Source organism: Crocuta crocuta, unplaced genomic scaffold (genome assembly GCF_008692635.1).
Source record: "Crocuta crocuta isolate KB4526 unplaced genomic scaffold, BGI_CrCroc_1.0 scaffold299, whole genome shotgun sequence".
Taxonomy (NCBI): domain Eukaryota; kingdom Metazoa; phylum Chordata; class Mammalia; order Carnivora; family Hyaenidae; genus Crocuta; species Crocuta crocuta.
This window is the reverse complement of record NW_027532747.1, coordinates 10,785,964-10,801,961: the sequence shown is the minus strand read 5'-3', so window position 1 is coordinate 10,801,961 and position 15,998 is coordinate 10,785,964. Positions and strand designations below refer to the sequence as shown.

General features: G+C 42.2%; 1 protein-coding gene across 2 annotated transcripts in view; it reads right to left on the bottom strand.

The window, feature by feature from the left end:
• Positions 1–15,998, bottom strand: part of RPS6KA5 (ribosomal protein S6 kinase A5) — a 129,746-nt gene that overhangs the window by 33,481 nt on the left and 80,267 nt on the right. The window contains exon 6 of one of the 2 annotated variants that reach the window (XM_077780902.1): positions 13,625–13,728. In XM_077780902.1, coding sequence (XP_077637028.1) covers positions 13,625–13,728 — 104 coding nt within the window. The other variant, XM_077780903.1, reaches the window with a different exon arrangement.

Genomic DNA, 15,998 nt, shown 5'->3' with positions numbered 1-15,998 from the left:
CTGCAAAATTATGTTTATAGCGTCTGTATACATGAGAGTGCATATAACTTCAAGCCAAAACTGGAAAATATAGTTATATTTCTACTATAAGTACAGCATTATACAGGTGTGAAAGACTAAAAGGAAATACATCAAGATATTGGCAGTGCTGGTCTCTGGGTGGTATTACTGGTTTCCCTTACGCACGTTTTAAACTATAATGAACATTACTTTTAGAACAGGAATGAGAATGAACTTGACTTACAAGATCACAGACCCGCAGAGAACAGCACACACACATGGCAAAGGGGTCAGGAAGTCTTGACCCCTCTGTGGGTATTTCCCACTGCCTAAAAGGCCTTCTTTTCTACCTTCAGCCTCTGTGAACCTTGTGGGTCCTCCCAGGCCAGCCCATGCTGTCTCTCCATCATGAATGCTTCCCTGACGCTCTCAGCCCCCAGGGTCCCCGCTGCCTTTGTATTTTCATGGCAGTCATCTCACCACTCAAATATTTCTCAAAACTCCCTGGTATTGGGAACTGTTGTCTATTTATTCACATCTTCCTAAATAAGAAGCAAGGTTTCTAAGGACAAGAACTCTGTCTCTATCTTTCTCTTCTGCCTTAGGAGGTAAAAATTACTCAGCAAATATTCCAGAGATTAATGAAATCAATCACCCCGCTGTCTGGGGCCAGTACTTCCCAATCCCTTGCCTGAAATAAGCATCCACCTCACCAGGAAAGAAACAAGCAGCACAGAGCCAAGTGTGAGCCATGGGACAGCATGAAGAAACTTTCCAGGAATCACTTTGGACCTGACTCCAGTCTCAGTGCCCAGTAGCTCTGAGTTCTTAGGCAAGAGAAGCCTCAGTTTCCTTGTCTGTAAAACAGCGCATACGGCTACCTGTTTCCCAGGGTTATAAGGATGCCAGGAAATGATATGTGGGACTGTTCCTGCTCTCAGACACTGGCTGCCTGGAGGGGACACTTCCATTTGGCTGTTACTGAATCCTTCCTTGATCCACCTACCCTGTGTTTCCTTAGACTTTGCCAGTAAGAATAATAAAATGAGATTCTTTACCTACTCCTGCAAAATCTGGGACTCTACTCAAAACCTCAGCCAGTAATTCCTGGGAGCCCCCAGGGCATGTCTTAAGTGAGCTATAAATACCCTTCTTCACTCTCACAAAAAGCATCTCCTTTCCTCCTCTTGCCTCACAAGCCACCTGGGGGGTGCTCAGTCTTGCCACGGCTTCTGGTGCAGAAGAGAGAACATTTCTGTTCCTTGTGAGGCTTAAGGAAGTAAAGATGTATGCACGATCTTGTAAAGATTTTGGCAAAAGGGCTTTCTTTTCAACATATAGCATCTTTTCCCTAAAAGTGATGGATACGACCTAGACTTGCCCCCTCTCACCTCCCATGGTCAAGGCCTCTGAGGGCCGAGCTGATCTGCCTGGGTTCCTCCCCTTTGCACTCTTGTGTGCTTAGTGGGTCTACCAGATGGCTTTCTCAGACATGCCTGAATGTGTCTTTTTTTTTTTAAATTTTAATTTTTTAATTTTTATTTTTCTGAATGTGTCTTAATGTGGGTGCAGTTCAGGCTACAGCTGGACCCCACTACACTGACTACGGTTTTTGTTGGCAGACCTCATCCCTGTCCCTCTTCCTTTTCCACTCTTTTCTGTGACCCCGACGATGCTCACGAAGCTTTTACTTCACCCACTCTGTAATCCTGCTGGAGCGCCTTTCCTTAATGGGCAAGATGAAAGGGATGCGAGATGGGGGAGAACCACACCGTGGTGGTGTGGGACCAAAGCGGCTGCAAGCAGTATTTTGAGGCAAGAGCAGAGCGAAATGCAAAGAATCTCAAAGAGATTGCTGAATGGAAAGGAGCCAGGGTCAGGGTCAGAGCAAAGAGCCAGAGTACAGAGCCAAGGGCATCACCCAAAAGGGATGAGGCCCTCCTGGCGAGGTGCTGGAAAACCACTGAACCTAAGGAACAGAAAGATTACTCCAGAGACTGAACCCAATGAGTCATGAAGGCAGAAGGCCACCTCCACAGCCTCTCCTGGCATGGATGAGGCTGGCCTTTTAGACTTCAGGTTGATGGGACCTGTAGAGAGCTGGCTGGGTGGTAATCAGAGGTGGCGAGGAAGTACCTCCACAGAGCCTCGCTGGAAACAACCCAAGGCCAAGTCTCAGGGGGAGCACTGACAGACTGCGGAGAAGCACAGGGAATGGTAACCATTGCGATAGCGCCTCTGAAGGGTCCTCCCCACAGCTGGAAGGATTCTTTCTATATTCTATTCAGGGCGCTAAGCTCTCCAGCCCCCTAGCAAGTGTTTCAGAGAGCAAATTCAGAATATGGCGGGATTCAGCTCTATCCCCACACATTATGCAAGGGAAGCAGGAGGAGTCCAAGCTGAAGAAGGACGCAAGGCAGTAAGACAGAAAGCTGAGGGCAGGGTCATGTCCACCCCGCTCCTCTGCCTGCTGCACCCCTCCCAGCACTGGACTCTGCCCTGCAGCTGCTGCAATGTGTCACATAGAAGAACGCGTCGATGAATAGCTACCGTGACACACGTCATCGGATTTGGGGGGAACTAGTCAAAACCACCTCAAGAAACACAGATGCTGCTACTGGGTACAAAAATACAGAAAATGAGGAAGAAAAGAAAAAAGTGAACGGTGCATTGAGAATCAAGAAGCCTTTATAAAATACGCTGATAAAGGATTTTATCATGAAAATGTAAGAAAGATACGAAAGCCAAAGGGGAAAAATGATCTCTTAAAACAGGGCAAGAAATAATGATGCTTGTTCAAGTTATTCCATGTGTAACTCTAAAACTGAGACATCTGTAAACAGAACATTTTAAAAAATGCAAATAAGCTAATCTGAGGTCTTACTGACTAATCAGCAGGCATAAAAGAATACAAGAAAATTACTATCTTAATTTTGTTTTAGAAGACCATAATGTCACACAAAATCAATGTAATTCCCTAAAGACAGACACTCTTTGGGAGGACAAATAAGAAATTAATCACCTAAGCCAGAGGTCGGCAAACACTTTGGACGGACCCATGGCAGGCGGATTTCTAAGATGGTCTCCAAGGAGCTCGGTCTCCTTATATTCAGTTATCACCCCGTGCAATCCCCTCCCTTCAGATGTGCACGGGACCTGGGGACTTGCTTTTAAACAATACTACCAGTAAAGGTGACAGGGGTTAGGTTACAAAACGGTCCAGCCCCTGGGAGACGGTTTCCATTCCTTCCCAGCTTACATGCTTTGAGGAAGCAAATGGTCAAATTAGGCCCATGTGGTGAGGGACTGAGGGTGGTCTTTGGCCCACAGCCAGCCAGGAACGGAGGCCCTCGATCCAACAGCCGCGAGGAACAGAGTCCTGCTGACAAACACACGTGCTTGGAGCAGATCGTCTGTCTCCCAGGTGAGCTTGGGGACCATGACAGACTGCAGGTGACCTGGAAATGGAGGGTTCAGCTAAGCTGTGCCCAGATTCCTCTTTCCCCAGGAACTCTGAGAGAGTTAATGTATGTTGTTTTAAGCCACCGAGTTTTAAGGCAGTTTCTTACTGGACAATGGATAATGGATAACCAATGAAAGGCCAGACAATAAATACTTCAGGCTTTGTAAGCTGTGTAGTCTCTGGGCCAACTATTCACCTCTGCTGCAATGGCCCCCCAAAAAGCCACGGGTAAGGCCCCAATGAAGGAGCCCAGCTGGGTTCCCATAAAATCTTACTGATGGACAGTGAACCTCAAATTTCATAGAATATTCACATGGTGCAAAATATCGTTCATCTTTTGACTTTTTCAAGCATTTAAGAAGGCAAAGCCAGCCCCCAGGCCACACAAGAAGGGGCAGCAGGGTGGACTTGGCCGGTGGGTTGTAGTTTGCTAACCCCTTGACCTAAAAAGTACAGCAAGAGCTCTGTTTAGTATTACTTTGATAACACCTAGACCTGAATTTATAGAACACTATGCTTATGTACAATGAAACACACTAATAAAGCCTATTTTACTGACGGATAATGAAAGGCCAAATAAACATCTCATGGCAAATATTTTCTACATTTCAGAGTCAGAGAAAATGAGGCAAAGAAACACCCCTGTCAGAGATGATGGAAGCATGGCAAACAGAACCTGTATGTTCTGATTCTCAGGTGAGGACACGGGATTCAACTCTCATGGATTACAAAGCCCCAGGCAAGTAAAGGGGGGCAGGCAGAAGAACTGCCCCAGGCAGGCAGAAGAACTGGTGGGGACACTATGATCAGGTAGACCCGTCCCCACAGAGCCGAGGAGAAGTTCTACATGGAAAGGGAATAAAGGCTAGTGGGAGACACACAAGAAAAGCACCCACCACATACATGAACTAAAAGTAAGACATGGACTCAGAAAAGCTAATGAAAGCTTTATCCTAGATAAAACTATCTTCAACTCCCTAAAGCGATGTCTGGAAGAAACAACAGAACAACTCTAGGTTCTTTACATGTTTTTAAAGCTTATTTATAGAGGACAATCCTTGGGACAAGGATTGATGGGCAGAGGTTAGAGGAAGCTGATTGCAACTTATGTTAAGGGGGCAGGATTTTATATAACTGAAGTTGTTCAGTGATGGAAGGGGATTCCTTGAAAATACCTTACATAACTGTGCCTAGCACACATTGATGGTAGTCAGACAGAAGACAGACGACTATCAGGACTCTGTTAAAGGGATTCTTACATCAGGGAGAAACTTTTCCTAACCTCCTTCTTCTTTTTACTTTTTTTAAGTTTATTTATTTTGAGAGAGAGAGAGAGAGAGCATACATGCATGTGCAAATGCATGCGGGGGAGGGGCAGAAAGTGAGGGAGAGAGAGAATCCCAAGCATGCTGTACATTGTCAGTGCGGAGCCAAACACAGGGCTCCATCCCACAAACCATGAGATGATGACCTTTGAGCCAGTATCAAGAGTTGGACACTTAACCAACTTAAACCACCCAGGAGACCCCTCTCATTCTTATTACATTTTGAAATCTGATATACCAGGAAAACATTCTTGCTCTCATTTTAGGCTAGTCTAGACAACACCAGGTAGACAACTTTTGAAGCACCTCAAGTCAAAGCTCTAGAAAGCATGCAGCGTTCAAAGAAGATCAAAAAATTAAGGAAGGGAAGAATTCAATGATGAAAAAAGTCCTTGGCTAATGAAGACAGGCGACACGATAATGATACGTTTATCTGAATGGTACATATTCCCCCCACTTTTTAAAATTATGGGTTTTTTCTAATTGAAATCGAGTTGACACCCAATGTTATGTTATTTCAGGGGTAAAGCATAGTGACGTAGCAAGTCTGTACTGTTATTCTCTGCTCACAAGTGTAGCTACCATCTGTCAGCATATGACACTATTACACTACCAATTACCTATTCCTTATGCTGTGCTTTTCATCCCCAGGATTTATTCATTCCATACTGGAAGTCTGTATCTCCTCCCCCTTTACCCATTTTGCCCCCCACTCCTCCAATCTCCTCCCCTCTGGCAACCATCAGTTTGTTTTCTGTATTTATGGGTCTGTTTCTGCACTTTTTGTTTGCTTGCTTGTTTAGCTTTTTAGATTCTACATATAAATGAAATAATATGGTAGTTGTCTTTCTTTCTTTGACTTATTTCACATAATACTCTCTAGGTCCATCCATGATGTTGCAAATGGCAAAAATCTCATCCTCTTTTATGGCTAAGTAATATCCCATTGTACGTATGTTGAATGGTGCATATTTTTAAAAGAACAGACTATGAAAGACTTTACACTGGGAAGACAATCCGAACGATTACTTTGAAAGGAAAAGATAGTTTAGGATAACTGAATGATTACACGGTTTATAAATTTCAGTAAAAACAACAAAAACCCCCAAACCATGAAATCACAGGTCAACACTAAGCTTTAAACAAAATTATTAACATGACAAAATGGATAATTAATTGATTAAAGGAAAAGAATCTTATTTAAGTTCTTGAAAAATAAGTTCTAATTTTAAGATTTTAGACACTTGGATTCAGGCTCTCTTTTTCTTTCTAAAACCAGAATGTCAAATGATTGACCTAAAGGCAATAAAAGCAATTTAAATTTGAACATCACATGGCTCAGAATATTCCTGCTATCCTAAGCAGCAATATATTACCTCTCTGCAGGCAGACCAGTAGAGGACAGGGAAACTATAAAAAGGTGACTTCTTGCAGATATGGAATCAGAAAGTGGGGAATCAGTCAGAGGAAGCACTATTTAACATTGTCAGGTGAAGGCTAACCTTGTACCTGTCACCGTGACAGGTATGACCTTGCAAAGAAATTCTCAAGCCCATGACCATGGTTTCCTATAATTCTGAAGCATTTTCAGACTGGCAAAAGGCTCATTTAAAATAAGCAAAGTCATAATTAAAAATTTTAATAACAGGCATGACTTTATAATTTTCATAAGAAATATTACTGATCGCTTCACTTTGGTATTAAATAAACTGAAACAGTGAGAAATTATTTCCTTCCTAATCTGTACTGTAATAGGCATGTTTAGAAAAATTTCAGTTAAGTTGTTTTAAACTAACAGTGATGTACAATAAGCTTCCAACATACAAAGTGTACCCTTTGGTAAGTTCTGACATCTGTATGCACCTGTGAAATCATAGCCATAAAGTAGGAAACATCGATACCCAACCACCCTCCAAAGTTTCCTAGTGTCCCTTTGTTGTCTCTACTGCCCTTCCCCAGTCAACTACCCCTGAATGAATTCCCACATTTGAGGCAGTTTGTATACCCCAGAACTTCTTGAATAAAGGGGAAGATGAGTCACCCTGAAAATAAAACTGTTAATCTTTCTCTTGGCCTTCCCCAAAGGAGCCCAGAGCTTTTTAATGGAGGAACCATTCTCATTGGTGAGAAGGAAATAACCAGACTTCTGAGGCCTACTACTGGACTCTGGCTCTAATTCCAGGAGACCCCAAAAATCACTGTGGCCCACCAGTCAGAGTAGGGGCTTATGTGGTTGTGAGTTCAAGCCCTTATCAGGCTCTATAGTGGCATGAAGCCTACTTGGGGGAAAAAAAAGTTCCAGCAAAGCAAACTAAAACAAACAAACAACTTATGGGGCGCCTGGGTACCTCAGTCATTCTGGGTGTCTGACTCTTGATTCTTGCTCAGGTCATTACCCAAGGACCGTGGGATTGAGTCCCAATCGTGGGACTATGGGCTCAGCATAATGCTTGAGACTCTCTCTCCCTCTGCCCCTCCCCACCCTTCACACGTGTGTGTGCACTCTGTCTCTAAAATAAAACAAGATATTAATCTCTACCCAATGTACCATCCTAGTTTAAGTTGTTATCATTTCTTGCCTGAACAACATTGATAGCCGCTTTACTGATTAATATCTGTTATATAGATGAAGTCTAGGGATACTTTGGAGGTAAAATTCATTGTATTTGGTAATTAATTGGATGTTATATATTTCTTCTGTATTAGAATTTTTTGGTGAGCATATAGTACTTTTGCAGACCAAAATAAAGTTACTAAGTGAATAAAAGAGGCCTATAACAAGAAAAAAAAATAAAATAAAACAAGAAAAATAAAAGAATAGGGACTTATGGAGATCAGGTGACCAATGGAGTTTCAGCTCCATCTCATGATGGCTTTAGTGGGTCCCTGACACCATCCTGTGGTTATTTCCCCAGTTCCAGAATGCATACCAGGAAGAGACATATTCAGCAGCCGGCACAATCCCGTATTAGTTCCCTGACCTGTGGAGCGAAGGCAATTATAGTGGAAAAGGCAAAATGGGAGCCATCAGAACTGCCTCTACCTAGGAAAATAGTAAAACCAAAAGCAGTATCACATTCCTAGGGGATTGTAGAGATTAGCGCCAACATCAAAGACTTGAAAGATGTCGGAATGGTGATTCCCACATCTCCTCGCCTATCTGGCCTGTACAGAAGACAGATGGATCCTGGAGGTGACACTGGAGCACTGTAAATTGACTTCAACTGCGGTGCTGTGCCAGATGTGGTTCCGTTGCTTGAGCAAATTAACACACAGCCGGGTACACAGCTACGGATCTGGCATATGTCTTTTTCCCTACCACTGTCCATAAGGCCCAACAAAAGGCATTGCTTTCAGCTGGCAAGACCAGCAATGTACCCTCACTATCCTACCTCAGGTATATCAACTCTCCAGCCTGATGTCGTAACTTGGTTTGCAAGGCTCTTGATTGACTTTCTCTTCTGGAAGACACATACTGATCTGTTACATTGATGACCTTATGCTGACTGAAGCTGTTGAGCAAGAAGTAGCCACTACTCTAGACTGATTGGGAAGATACTAGTATGTCAGAGGGCAAAAATAAATCTCACTAACATTCAGAGGCCTTCCACTTTCGTGATTTCTAGGGGTCTAGTGGTGTGGGGCATGTCAGATACCATTTCAAAGGTGAAGGAGAAATTGTTGCATCTAACCCTTCCTACAACCAAAAAAGATGCACAATGCCTAGTGGGTCTCTTTAGATTTTGGAGGTAATGTATTCTTCATTTGGGAGTATGGCTCCAGCCTGTTTACCAAGTGACCTGAAAAGCTGCTGTTGAGGGGGGCCCAGAACAAAAGAAAGCTCTGCAACAGGTTCAAGCTGCTCTGCCACTTGGGCCACATGTTCCAGCAGATTCAGTAGTGCTTTGGTGTGTCAGTGGTAGATAGGGATGTGTTCGGAGTTCCTTGGCAGGCCCTGATAAGTGAACTGTAGCACAAAGTCTTAGATTTTGGAGCAAAACCCTGCCCTCTTCTGCAGATAACTACTCCCCTTTTGAGAAACAGCTCTTGGTCTGCTACTGGGCCTTAACAGAGGCTGAACACTTAACTATGGGCTTCTAAGTTCCATTGCGACCTGAGATGGCCATCATAGATCAGGTGTTATCTGATCTGTCAAGCCATAGAGTTGGGTGTGCACTGCGGCACTCCATCATCAAATGGAAGTAGTATACACCAGATGGGGCCTGAGCAGGCCCCGAAGGCACAGGAAGTTTCATGAAAAAGTGGCCCAAATGCCCACAGTCCCCACTCCTGCTATAATGCCAAGCCTGCATCTCGGGCCTCATGTGTTGCTCCCAATGACAGCTGACAGACGAAGAGAAGACTCAGACCTTGTTTACAGATAGTTCTGCATGATATGAAGACACCACCTGAGAGGGGACAGCTGTTTGACTACATGCCCCTGAAGGATGTGCTGAAGGGAAATCTTCCCAGTAGGAAGAGCGTGGGCAGTGTACCTGATGTTCATTGTGTGTGGGAGGAGAAATGGCCAGACATCCAATTTTATATTGATTGATGGGCAGTGGCCAATGGTTTGCCTGGATGGTCAGGGACTTGGAAGAAACAAGATCTGAATACTGAAAACAAGGAAGTCTGGTTGACCAAGATATCTGCAGAAGAGGTATGTGGATAGACCTCTCTGAATGGGGAGAAAAATGTGATGATATCTGTGTCCCACGGAAGTGCTCACCAAAGGGTAGCCTCAGCAGGGAGGATTTTAATAATGAAGTGGATAGGATGATCTGTTCTGTAGACAGCAGTCAAGTCTCTTTCTCCAGTCAACCCCGTCAACATGCGGTGGGCCATGAACAAAGTGGCCATGGTGGTAGGGAAGGTTACGTGTGGGCCCAGCCACATGGACTTCTAGTCACCAAGGCTGACCTGGCTATGCTTACTAAGTGCCCAATCTGCACCAACACTCTGTGTCCAATATGGCAACAATCCCCAGGGTGATCAGCCAGTTACATGGTGGTAGGTTGATTACATGGGACTACTTCCATTACGGAAGGGGCAATGTTTCATTCTAACTAGAATAGACACTACGGATATGGATTTGCTTTCCCCGCACGAGCTGCTTCTGCCAAAACTACCATCTGTGGACTTACAAAATGCTTTATGCGCTGTCATGGCATTCTGCACAGCGTTGCTTCTAATCAAGTAACTCACTTCACAGCAAAAGAAGTACAGCAGTAGGCCCGTGCCCATGGAATTCACTGGTCTTACCAAGTCCTCCACTATCTTGGAGCAGCTGGCTTGACAGGACACTGGAAATGGCCTTTTGAAGACACAGTTACAGTGTGAGCTAGGCGGCAATATGTTGCAGGCCTCTAGCAAGGTTCTCCAGAAGATTGTCAGTGCTCGGAATCGACATCCAATATATGGTGCTTTTTGTCCCACACGAGGATTCATGGGTCCATAAATCATGGGGGTAGAGCTGGGAATGGCACCTCTCACTCTTACCCCCAAGTGACTCACTAGCAAAGTGTGTGCTTCCTGTTCCCATGACTTTATGCTCTTCTAGCCGAGAGGTCTTAGTTCTAGGAAAAGGAATGCTTCCGCCAAAAGACACACAATGATTCGATGGAGCTGGAAATTCAGACAGCCACCCAGCTACTTTGGGCCCCAAAAGCCTCGGAATCAATAGGCAAAAGAAGGGAGTTCTGTGCTGGCTTGGTGAATGATCCTTGCTACCAAGGAGGAAACTGTGGACTCAACTCCATAGTGAAAGTAAGGAAGAGTGTCTGAAATACAGGCAATCCCTAAAGGTATCTGTTAGTATTACCATGCTTTGTGATGAAGGTCAACTGAAAACTACAATAACCCAACCTAGCTAGAACTACTAAAAGCCCAGGTTCTCCAGGAAAGACTGGGTCACCCACAAGGTGCTGAAGGCCAAGGGAATACAGAGCACGTAGTAGAAGCAGGTAGTTATAAATACCAGCTATGACCCCATAACCAGTTACAGGAATGAGGACTGTATTCGTTGCATTTCCTCATTTTGTTATGAATATAGCTGTGTGGCTGTATGTGTGCATAAATAACTTTAATATATATATTTGTTACAGATATGTCTTTCTTTTCTTCCCTTTCTTATTCCTTTATCATGTAAGATAAGATGCATTGACTTAATATCATGATATTTAAGTATTGCTAATTTTTTTTCATAGTATCTAAGTTTTGGGATTTCAAGGGTGAGTATTACTTAAGGATTTTATGTAAGGGGTGAGTGGGTTTTGGTTGTATACAGGATAGCTGTATCATGTTAGGTGGAATTAGAGCTGTTATTGTCTTTATGGAGATGAAGTTTGAGGAGATGTGCGTGGCTCCCAAACTGATGAGAGGTGGACATGTGATGGTTAATCTGAAGTGTCATTTGACTGGGCTACAGGTGGCCCAAATTAAACACTGTTTCTGGGTGTGTCTGTGAGGGTGTTTCTCAATGAGATCGTCAGCATCTGAACTGGGGAACTCAGGTAAAGCAGAATCCTTTCCCCAGTGTGGGTGGGCAGCAACGAATCCCTTGAGACTCTGAGAAGAAACAAAAAGCAGAGGAAGGAAGGATTCAGTCCCTTACTGCCTGCCTGCTTGACACAGGACACTAATCTTCTGCCATTGGACTGGGTTTTACACCATGGGCTCTCTCGTTCTCAGGCCTGGCTCTCCTGGGTCCCGGCGCAGATGGCAGATTGTGGGACTTCTTAGCCTCCATAATCTTGTGAGCCGATTCCACAGAATACGTCTCCTTTTATACACATGTGTGCATGTGCGTGTGTGTGCACGCGCGCACACACACACACACACACAATTGGTTTTGTTCCTCTGGAGAACCCCGATACACTCTGGCTCTTTATTTGTAGCCATTCCAGTGACCACACAGAGGTATCTCACTGTGGTTTAGTTTGCATTTCCCTAAAGACTAATCATGTTGATCATCTTTCCACTTGTTCAGTCAACACTCATAGATCTTCTCTGNGCATTCTGGAAGCCAGTCCTTTATCAGATCCAGGATTTGTAATTTTCTCCCAGTCTGGGGGTTGTCTTTCTATTCTCTTAGTTTCTTTTGAAAAGTGCATGTATTTAATTTTGAGGAAGCCCAATTTATCAGTGTTTTCTTTGATTGACTGCAGTTTTTGTGTCCTAAGAAACCTTTGCCTAACCCAAAGTTACAAAGATTTTCCTTTAAGTTTTCTTCCAGAAATTTTACATTTAGGTCTGTGATCTACTTTTAATGAATTCTTCTATACAGTACAAAGTACTTAAGGAAGTTCATTTTTTCCCATATGATAAGTCAATGGCTCTAGCATTTGTTGAAGAGACTATCTTTTCTCCACTAAACTGACATTGCACCTTTGTTTAAAAAAAAAAAAATCAGTTGCCTGATTCCATTTCTGGACTTTCTATTTCCCTGATGATTTGTCTATCTTGATATGAACACCACAGTCTCTTAATTACCGTAGCTTAAAAGCCTTGAAATCAACTTCGGTCTACTGTTTCAAAGGCGATGTGGCTATTCTAGGTCCTCTGCATATCTGTATGCATTTTAGGTTGTCAATTTCTATGAGAAAAAAAAAAGTCTGCTGGGATTGGGACTGTATTGAATCTATCGATCAGTTTAGAGAGAAATCACATCTGAACTACATGCTGAGTAGCTCCGCACACCTGTGTGCTTATCCATACTTCGCTGAATACTTGAGGGGTAGCTTCTGCAAACCTCAGGACTTCTCTCTGGACTCTGCCCTGCAAACTCTAGCTGCCTGGTCTCCCTGGACTCTCACTTCCGTCTCCTCAACTCTGCCTGGGTTTCCCCTCCCTGTGCGGCAGCCTGGACACTCTCTCAAGGCAGCAAGCTGGGCAATCATAGAGCTCACCTCGTTTATTTTCCGTCTCTGTTCACTGTCCTTCACTGCTAGACGCTCAGTGTCTTCAATATTGCTGTTTCATACATTCTGCCCATTTTAAAAACTGTTTCAGGCAGGAAAGTAAATCCGGGTCCCTGTTATTCCATCTTGGTAAGGAGTGGAAGTCTCAATTTTTAATATTTAATGTCAAATCTGTTCTCAAAGTTATAAAATTCAAGTAAAAACAGGACAAAAACATAACTAGTAATTAGTATGAAGTTTTATCACTGTTCGTTTATTTGTTCATTAACTCATTTCATACCAAAAATATTTATTAAATTCTGCATAGTAAGCACTGTGCTGGCATGTGAGCATACAACGCTGAAGATCAAAGCCACGCATGCCCCTTGCTCTCACAGAGCTTACAATCTAGTGGGACGGACAGATGTTAATCAAGTAACTATGAACAAAAATGTAACACTCCAATTGTGATAACTGCTATGAAGGAAAAGAATAAAATAATGCTATGATAACCCATAAGATGGTGGTTTTATGGTATTTGTTTCTATTGAGAGTACATAGCCAGGAGCTGAAGAGATCTCTGCTGTTTATTTGCAAAGACATTACATTCAGTATACAGTGGGAAAAAAGTATCCAACAAACACAGTTCTCAATATATGAGGTACTAGTTAAGACAATACGCTAAGTGCTTTGGAGCACGCAAAAATTTTGACACTGTCCTTATGAGACTTAAGATCTAATTGGACACATAAAATATAGAGAAATCTAAAGGTTATATATCTCCATTCTATGTGAGTATAAATGGAAAATTACCACTTGAACATTATTTTTTTCTATCCTCATTAAAAAAATTATCTTTTCTGTCAGGCTATAATTGTGAAAGTTTGGTAAGTTCCTTTGAGAAAACAATACGTTTATTTTATATTGTTAAGTCTTACCTAGATATCTCAGCTTGGGAATTCTTCTCTCCATCGACAGTGAAAGGAGATGCTCCAGTTAGTAATTCATACATTAGAACACCTAAACTCCACCAGTCAACTGCCTATAAAACAACAATGTCATTTTCTAGAATATGAATATATATTTTATCAGAAAAAAATGAACAAAATAAAGCTATATATTTGGAAAATATTTTAACACAAAGGTTTTGTATATATCTTTCTGTGTAAGGAGTATGAAATTATGCACATGCAAGAAAGGCATTTAGAGGACAAAAATCGAGGTATCGTCACAAAAGAACGTAAATATGGTAAAGTTAATCAAGGGGCTAAAAGTGTTTTCATTATTTCCTAAATCATTAAGTAATGGCTTTGTTTGGGTTAATTTTTAAAATTTTTATTTTTCATTTTTTTATTTTTTTTATTTTTTATTTTTTTTTTTAATGTTTTATTTATTTATAGGAGAGAGAGAGAGAGAGAGACAGCATAGGCAGGGGAGGGTCAGAGAGAGAGGGAGACACAGACTTAAACAAGCTCCAGGCTCTGAGCTGGCAGTCAGCACAGAGGCCGACGCGGGGCTCGAACCCACGAACCGCGAGATCATGACCTAAGCGAAAGTCGGACGCTTAACCGACTAAGCCACCCAGGCGCCCCTATTTTTCATTTTTTTAGAAGTTTATTTATTTTGAGAGAGAGAGAGTGAGCGGAATGGAGCAGAGAGAGAGAGATGGAGAAAGAGAATCCCAAGCAGGCTCCGCACTGTCAGTACAGACCTCGAGGTAGGTCTTGAACTCATGAACTGTGAGATCATGACCTGAGCTGATGTCGGACACATTAAGTGAGCTACCCAGGCACCCTAACTTTAAAAAATTTTTAAATTTAAAATAAATTAAAAAAAACTTTAAGTAAAATCTTCAGACTTCAATGATGGAGGGGGAAGGGAGCACTCAGCATTATTTATTTGTTTGTTTTTGAGAGAGAGAGTATGTGAGTGAGCGAGGGGCAGAGAAAGAGACACAGAATCCAAAGAGGTAAAGAGAGGGAGGGAGACAGAGAGTGGAGCCCGGAGTGGGGCTCAGGCTCACCCGATACGGGGCTCGATCTCATGAACCAAACCATGAGATCATGACCTGAGCCAAAGTCAGATGCTTAACCGACTGAGCCACCCAGGCGTCCTATTTAGCATTTTTATTGATCAGTCAGCTCCAATAAATATGAAATTCCTTGAATTTAAAGGGCAAAAATGAGAACAGCTGTTTTCATTAACCACATAAATCAATTCCTCTTATAGAACCTTTCACACACATCTTAATTTGTGTGAGCCATCCTTTTTTGGGAAGCATGAAGACACTTAATATAAAATAAAAGGAGATCTAAAAAATGAAAAAGCTGTCTAAACTGGAAACCAATTTATAAATGTAGTTACCTGAACTGAAAGTATAGCAAATTATATATAATTTAAAGAATTCTGATATATTGCAAATTAGTTCTTTCATAATTAGGCAAATCAAGGTTTCAGTAACTCTTAAATACACAAGCTTCTACCGATGAGATATTAACTGGATGCTAAAATTTTAAACTCTGCTTCTCAACCTCAGGGCAAAGGTTTCAGAGACATGATGTGAAATTTAGGAACCTTAGAGCTATCTTAAACAAAATGCATAACCATGCCATATAGAACATGCTCAGGCAGACTGCAATCATAAAAAGAACAGTGTGGAGCCAGTATGTTGATAAGCCCTTTGCACATATTGTCACACTTAATTTAACTCAAAGTCATCAAGTTGTTCCGTGCATGTGAAAGAGTATTTATTGACTAGCTCTATTCTGGACCTCAGTGATGCAGGAATTCTAGGAGATTCTAAAAGGTTTTCTTCCCTAAAAACTGGTTACATCAGGTCTTAGAAGGTAATTTTCAAATTTGAACAGTTATAAATTCCTATCAAATTTCCCAACAATTTCAAAGAATACCATAAAGCAAACGAAACCAGCAATTCAATTTTTGATTTATATAAGCAGTTTTCCTGCCACCTGAGTCAGGACCCTCGGAATGTTTTGTTGTTGGGTTTGAAACCAGCTCTTAAAATGACAGAGATCAACAATCAGATTCCTAATCATATGGCCTGAAATCAATACCACACCAACTTGAAGAACAGGCTTTAAGTGCATGATTAGTCATTGTAAGGAGACCAAGGGGATTCTCCACACTTCAGATATTTGGGCTGTATAGGTGGGAATTTGAAAGGGGATGAGGGAGAGGGGAAGATGAGGAAGGAAAAATAGTCAAAATTCCTTATTTGGAGAAAGCTATTAATAATGCAAAAGCATTAAAGTGGAATGAAACAAATCTGTACTCTTTAATACAGGAAGAAAT